The sequence below is a fragment of the Symphalangus syndactylus genome, chromosome 15 (genome assembly GCF_028878055.3).
Source record: "Symphalangus syndactylus isolate Jambi chromosome 15, NHGRI_mSymSyn1-v2.1_pri, whole genome shotgun sequence".
NCBI lineage: Eukaryota > Metazoa > Chordata > Mammalia > Primates > Hylobatidae > Symphalangus > Symphalangus syndactylus.
The window spans coordinates 76,862,573-76,870,397 of NC_072437.2; the positions used below are offsets into that span (position 1 = coordinate 76,862,573).

The window sequence follows — 7,825 nt, forward strand, 5'->3', positions numbered from 1 at the left end:
ATATTTCCTTGTAGTAGTTTTACATTTAAGTCTTTAATTTTGATTTGATGCTTGTATAAAGAGCAGAAGAAAAGTCAAATTTTATTCTTCTGTATGTGGATAGTCAGTTTTTTCTACACCATTTATTGAAAATAATTTTCTTTCTTCATTGTGTATTTTTAGTTATTTTATCAAAAAATCAATTGACCACAGACACATGGATTTATTTACGGGTTCTATATCCCTTTGCACTGTTCTACATGTCTGCTTTTATGCCACTGCTGTGTTGTTTTAATTATGATAGCTTTGTAATGTAGTTTGGAATCGGGTAGTCTGATGCCTCCAGCTTTGTTCTTTTTGTTCAAAATTGCTTTGGTTAGTCAGGGTCTTTTGTGGTTCCATACAAATTTTAGCAGTGATTTTTCTACTTCTGGGAATTTGATAGTGGTTGCATTTAATCTGTAGATTGCTTTGGGTAGCATTGACACTTTTACAATACTAATTTTTGAATCCATCAATAAAGGATGTTTCTCCATTTATTTATGCCATTTTAATTTTTTCATCAATGTGCTATAGTTTTCAGTGTGCAAATCTTCCACATTCTTGATTAAATTTACTCCTAAGTCTTTTATATATTTTATATCTGTTTTGATTCTATTATAAATTGAATTGCCTTATTAATTTATTTTTCAGGTAATAGTTTCTCATTAATGTATAGAAACAATAATGCTATCTGTATGCTGATTTTGTAACTATTAACTTTATTGAATTTCTTTACCAGCTTTAACCGTTTATTTTGGTGGAGTCTTTAAGATTTTCTCTATCTTGAGTGCGCAAGGCGCGGGGAGCCTAGGACCGGAGCGAGAGCGGCCTACCTGCTGCCGCCGCCCACTGCAAGGCGGCCACCATGGCGCTCCTGCTGCGCTTCGTGCTCCTGTGCTGAGTCGCGGATTTCACCAGAAGTTTGAGTATCACTACTCCTGAGCAGATGATTGAAAAAGCCAAAGGGGAAACTGCCTATGGGCCATGCAAATTTACGCTTAGTCCCGAAGACCAGGGACCACTGGACATCGAGTGGCTGATATCACCAGATGATAATCAGAAGGTGGATCAAGTGATTATTTTATATTCTGGAGACAAAATTTATGATGACTACTATCCAGATCTGAAAGGCCGAGTATATTTTAAGAGTAATGATCTCAAATCTGGTGATGTATCAATAAATGTAACGAATTTACAGCTGTCAGATATTGGCACAGATCAGTGCAAAGTGAAAAAAGCTCCTGGTGTCGCAAATAAGAAGATTCAGCTGGTAGTTCTTGGTAAGCCTTTAGGTACAAGATGTTACGTTGATGGATCAGAAGAAATTGGAAGTGACTTTAAACTAAAATGCGAACCAAAAGAAGGTTCACTTCCATTACAGTATGAATGGCAAAAATTGTCTGACTCACAAAAAATGCCCACTTCATGGTTAGCAGAAATGACTTCGTCTGTTATATCTGTAAAAAATGCTTCTTCTGAGTACTCTGTGACATACAGCTGTACAGTCAGAAGCAGAGTGGGCTCTGATCAGTGCCTGTTGCGTGTAGACGTTGTCCCTCCTTCAAATAAAGCTGGACTAATTGCAGGAGCCATTATAGGAACTTTGCTTGCTCTAGTGCTCATTGGTCTTGTCATCTTTTGCTGTCGTAAAAAGCGCAGAAAAGAAAAATATGAAAAGGAAGTTCATCACGATATCAGGGAAGATGTGCCGCCTCCAAAGAGCCGTACCTCCACTGCCAGAAGCTACATAGGCAGTAATCATTCATCCCTGGGATCCATGCCTCCTTCCAACATGGAAGGATATTCCAAGACTCAGTATAACCAAGTACCAAGTGAAGACTTTGAACCCACTCCTCAGAGTCCGACTGTCCCACCCGCTAAGGTAGCTGCCCCTAATCTAAGTCGAATGGGCGTGATTCCTGTGATGATTCCCGCACAGAGCTAGGATGGGTCTATAGTATAGAGCCTCCATACGTCTCATCTGTGCTCTCCATGTTCCTTTCCTTTTTTTGATATATGAAAACCTATTCTGGTCTAAATTTTGTTACTAGCCTCAAAATATATCAAAAAATAAGTTAATCAGGAACTGTAAGGAATATATTTTTAAAAATTTTTGTTTGGTTATATCGAAATAGTTACAGGCATTAAAGTTAGTAAAGACAAGTTTACCATCTGAAAAAGCTGGATTTTCTTTAAGAGGTTGATTATAAAGGTTTCTAAATTTATCAGTACCTAAGTAAGATGTAGTACTTTGAATATGAAATCATAAGTGAAGAAATTGGTGAACTTACTTGCATACCAAGTTGATACTTGAATAACCATCTGAAAGTGGTACTTGATAATTTTTACCATTATTCTTAGGATGTGTATCTAATTTATGGCCCACCAGTCTCCCCCAAATTAGTACAGAAACATCCATGACAAAATTACACATGTATGTTTGTACTTGTTTTCACAGCTCCTTGGAAAACTCCGTGTTAGGAATATCTCTAAAAACATAGAAAACACTACAGTGGTTTAGAAATTACTAATTTTACTTATAAGTCGTTCATAAACCTTGTCTATGAAATGACTTCTTAAATATTTAGTTGATAGACTGCTACAGGTAATAGGGACTTAGCAAGCTCTTTTATTATATGCCAAAGGAGCATCTATCAGATTAAGTTAGAACATTTGCTGTCAGCCACATATTGAGATGACACTAGGTGTAATAGCAGGGATAGATTTTGTTAGTGAGTGGTCTCATGCCTTGAAATCTGTGGTGGTCTTTAAAATGGTGGCCAGCCAGATCAAGGATGTAGTATCTCATAGTTCCCAACTAAATACTGGCTTTCCATTTTAGGTGATATTTCTCTTATTAGAAAAACATTATAACTCATTTATTGTTTGGCAATTATAGATTGAAATTTCCTAATTCTAAATTTTAAGTGGTTCTTCGGTTTCAGTGCTTTATGTTGTTCGTTGTTGTTTTTGGATGGCATTACATATTATATATTCTAGAAACATGTAATCCTAAATTTACCCTCTTGAATCCCTGGATGATATTTTTATCATAAATGCAGAATAATCAAATACATTTTAAGCAAGTAAGTGTCCTCCATCAATTCTGTATTCCAGACTTGGCAGGATGTACAGTTGCTGTTGTGTGATCAAACATGTCTCTGTTTAGTTCCAGCAAATCAAGCTGAGCTTCGAAAATGTTTGAGTCTTAGTTTTGTGAGAGTGATTTATTCTTAAAAAAAAAAAAAAAGAAAAAAAACAAAAATAAAAAGAAAAAAAAAGATAAGTAATAGGAGTAAAGGGACTACTCCTCTTGCCAAATGTGCTAAATATCATTTTAGGAGAAGAAAGTGAACTTATTGTATTTCCCTTAAGGTTGTGAGGGAGTGTGGATACAGTAGAATGAGCCAACAGTTTCTTTATAATAAATACGGTCTGCAATAAATTATTTCACTAGCTCTAAAACCTTTCCCTCGATTTTAGTAAGGAGTTGGTTTCTGTTAATATCTTGGGTGCTGTGGTGGTAAATGCTACATTATAAACGGTGGCATGTATTTACAGTTAGAGTATTGTGCGTACACTTTTTAATGGGAAACTTAAGCTGAATGTGTAATGGATTTGTGTATAGTTTTGCATATTTGGAAGCATTTTAAAAATAGGTTTTAACCTTACATAAAATTACTTTTATACTTGTGTTAACATTTTCTTCTGTGCCTTTTGGGTAATTTAATTTCTGTTACGAATTTCTGGTGCCTATGAGCTAGCTATCACCTACCTGAGAGGTGCCTAGAGGTGAAGGTACTGTTTCTAAAAACACATCACTGTGACACCTTTCTATCCTCACATTTTCAAGCTTGCCTCTTTTCTGTTCTTTGTGGATATAACTTAAGCGATTGTGTTATTCATAAAGATTTAGAAATTTCAATATTCCCAACACTCTATGTTTCTGATTTTATAACAGTAGCCATTTTTGAATGTCAGATGTTTGGCCTCTTTTATATGAATAAAGTTTATTTATAAAACATTATAAAAATAAGTAAACAGAACATTAATAATAAAAAAGATTTTCTGTATCTTAAGATTGTATTTTCAGTAAACAGAAACAATCTTACGTCTTCCTTCCCTGTATGGATTTCTTTTATTTCTTTGTCTTGTGTAATTGTTCTGGCTAGGCAATTACGCATAATGTTTTCAGCATTTGTAATTTTACATCAAATTCATCCATTGTAACACATTGATTGCTACTTTTCAACTTGTTAACCTGGACATTTGTCACTAGTCTTCCTCCAGTGCGGGAGTCCATGGCGCGGTGTGGGCCCTACTGGGCCACAGTCCAGGGCACGGCTGGGCGCAGGTTCTCTCCTGCAAGGGTCCGCGGCTCTGCGGAGCAGGAGTTCTCCAGCGCCTTAGTCCAGGGTGAGGCAAGGGTGGGGCTCCTTCAGCAGCTCAGTCCAGGGCGCAGCCCTGCGAGGGTCCTCCTGTGCAGGAGTACACGATGCTGCGGGGTCCTACTGTGACTTAGTCCAGGACGCCAGGGGACTGGGTCTTCTGGTGCCATAGTCCAGGATGCGAGGGGCTGGGTCCTCTGGTGCCTTAGTCCAGGACGCAGGGAGGCTGGGTCCTCTGGTGCCATAGTCCAAGTCGCGGGCAGCTGGGTCCTCTGGTGCCATAGTCCAGAGTGCAGCGGAACAGGAGTCCTGCGGAGCAGTAGTCCAGGGCGCGCTGGGGTGTGGATCCTCAGGTGCCGCAGTCCAGAGCGCAACAGGGCGGGATTCCTGCCTTGCTGTATCCAGGGTGCAGCGGGGCGGGGGTTCTCTTGTGCAGGAGTCCAGGACGTGGCGGAGTGGGAGTCCTCCGTGTAGGAGTCCTCTGGTGCTGGAGTCCAGAGCACAGTGAGGCTGGGTCCTCCCGTGCCATAGTGTAGGGCATGGCGGGACAGGGATCCTGCCCTGCGATAGTCCAGTGCTTGAGTCCGCAGGAAGGCATTGGTCCTCCAATGCTGGAGTTCACGGCGTGGTGGGGTCGAGGTCCTTCCGTGACTTACTCCAGGGCGTACCAGGGCGGGGGTCCACAGTTGCCATAGTGAGGACCTCGGAAGAGGGTGGTTCCTGCCTTGCTGTAGTCCGGGGAGCAGGGGGCAGGGGTCCTGTCTTGTCAGAGTCTCTGGCGCGGGGTGGGGGTGGGGTGGGGGTTTTCCTATGTGATAGCCCATGGGGCGGTGAAGTCAGGTCCTCCCGTGCCTTTGTCCAAGGCACAAGGGGGCGAAGGTCTTCTGTGGTGGAGTCCGAGTAGCGGCGGGACGGGGGTCTTCCAGTGCCATATTCCAGGGTACGGTGGAGTGGGGGACCTGTCCTGCAGTGATCCAGGGCATGCGGGAGTGGTGGTCCTCCTGTGCCATAGTCCATCGCGCAGCGGGGCGGGGGTCACCTGGTCCTGCAGTCACCATGCACGAGGCCCGGGTCCTGCTGTGCCTCAGTCCAGTGCGCGGTGGGACGGCGGTCCTGCTGTGCTGTAGTGCAGGACGCGGTGGGACAGGGGTAGCCCAGAGAGCGCCGTGGCAGGGGGTCCTCCAGTGCTGGAATCCAGTGCATGGCAGGTCAGGGGTCTTACCGTGCGGAAGTCCGTGGCAAGGGTCCTCCCGTGCCATAGTCTAGGGGGCGACGGGGCAGGGTTCTCTAGTGCAGGTGTCCAGGGTGTGGCGGGGCAGGAGTCCTCTGGTGCAGGAGTCCAGAACGTAGCCGAGGAATCCTCCAATGCCAGAGTCCAGGGCTCTGCGGGGCCGGGTTTCCCCATGCCAGAGTGTAGGGCGCGTTCAGGAGAGGGTCTTGGCGTGCAGTAGTCCAGAGTGCGGTGGGGCAGGGGTAGTCCAGACCTCCACGGTGGGGGTCCCTCTGTGCAGGAGCCTAGTGCCCGGCGGATCGGGGTCCCTCCATGCTGTAGTCCAGGGCACGGCAAGGTGTGGGTCCTCTGCTGCCCTATCCAGGGGACGGCGAGTCAGAGGTTCTCCCGTGTCTCGGTCTAGGGCCTGGCAGGACTGGGGTGCTGGAGTCCACGCGGTAGCCCAAGTTGCCACAGGACTAGGTCCTCTGAAACCACAGTCCAGGACGCTGAGGGGCAGGAGTAGTTCAGGGCGAGCCAGGGCCCAGGTCTTCGGGAGCCAGAGTCCAGCGTGTGGAGGGGTGGGGGTTCTGCAGTGATGCAGTCCAGGACACTGCGAGGCGGGACGGGGCGGGGCGGAGATCCTCAGGTGCCTTAGTCCAGGGCTGAGCCGCGGGAGAGGTCCTTCAGTAGCATAGCCTAGGGCACGGCGTTGCAGGGGTCCTCCAGTGCCTGAGGCCGCGGCAGGTCGTGGGTCCCACTGTGCTCTAGTTCAGGGTGCAGCAGGTCCGGGGTCCTCTCCTGCCTCAGTCTAGGGCGCTGGAGAGCGGGGATCCTCTGGTGCCAGAGTCAATGGATCCACGGGTCGGGGTCCCCCCATGTGTTAGCCCTGGGAGGGGAGAGGCGGGGGTCCTCCTTTGCCCTAGTCCAAGGCATTGTGAGGCCTGACTCCTGCATTCTTAACTGTGCCTCTGCCCCCGCGGGGGAGAACTGCACCATCTCATGCAAGCCTAACAGAGCAGCTGTCCTTAAAAGATTCCCAGTTGAATGTGGTTTGGAGCAGGCCTGAGAAGTGTGCCCTTAGATGGCTTCAAGGGCTCTGGGCAGTGTTTAAGGAATCCAGCTGACCTCAGTTACTCCAAGCCCTTTTCCACTCAGCAGAACTTCTGGCCACGGGGTCCCCTATCTGCCGGGCCCTTCTATCATCCCAGATCCCCACAGGGTGGACTCCCTCTCATCCTCACAATCGCAGCTCAGGCCTTATTCATCACCGCATTCCTAGCACCAGGCCTGGCCCATGAGAAATGGGTCAGATTAAGAGCTAAATGTGTTTTCATGGTCACTTGTTTTCTTCAGGCCTCCTTTCTTTGTGCCAACATCTTCGGGTTTCTGGTTAAAGTTTTCAGCAGCTGCATGCAGTTCCATTTTTCTTACCAGGTAAGAGACATAGCTTCATGAAAACAAAGGCAGAATGCTTGTGACTGGAGAACTCCCAGTCCTCTCCCTGCATAGGAAAACTGGACTTCTCCGGAAGACTCAAGCTCCTGGGCAAATCTCTAGGGCCACTTAATTGGGCTCTCCCCCACCTTTGTTTCTGGTTTTGGAGGGGCCAAGGTTGGGAATCCTTTCTAAGTCTCTACACACAGAGCCCTTCTTTGGTGGGAGTGTCTTCTCATATACCAGGATTCTCGTTGACCTTTTGGAGCCTTCAAGAATCCTGAGCAGCTTTGGCTTCTGTTCCTGGAATAGAGGTCACTGAACTGCTCTGGAGCTGGAGTTCCTGTTCAAATTTTCATCACTGTTACTAAACCTTTACATAGCATGCGATTTCTTTCCGGCAGGCTCATGGTCACTTAGGTTTGCTTGTATGTAGATGGAGGGTCTGCATCCTCATTCAGGTAACACCCTCAGCCTTTCATGCTGAGATTGGCCATTTTATTTGTAACTCACTGTACAATCCATTCGCTCTTCCAGTGTCCCTTAGAAGGATGCAGAGTGTTCTGTAGAATGCCATAGAGACCTGGGTTTAGGGAAAATATTTGACCAAAAGTCCACCAACTCACATGAGTATCTCCCCACAACCTGTACAGTGCTAGTCTCTGGGTATATAGTAAATGAAACCGTGCCTGAGCAGATGTTACAAACACCCTCCCCTGAGAGACTCCAGGGCTGCTTTATTCAAGCAAAACGGTGTGCTCTAATAAGC

General features: G+C 46.0%; 1 protein-coding gene across 1 annotated transcript; it reads left to right on the plus strand.

Annotated features, from left to right (window-relative positions):
* Nucleotides 1–870: 870 nt before the first annotated feature.
* LOC129463988 (coxsackievirus and adenovirus receptor-like) lies at nucleotides 871–2,306 on the plus strand. The gene has a single exon (XM_055244768.2). It carries the CDS (start codon nucleotides 968–970, stop codon nucleotides 1,964–1,966), a length of 999 nt encoding a protein of 332 aa, XP_055100743.2. The 5' UTR covers nucleotides 871–967; the 3' UTR covers nucleotides 1,967–2,306.
* Nucleotides 2,307–7,825: the final 5,519 nt, after the last annotated feature.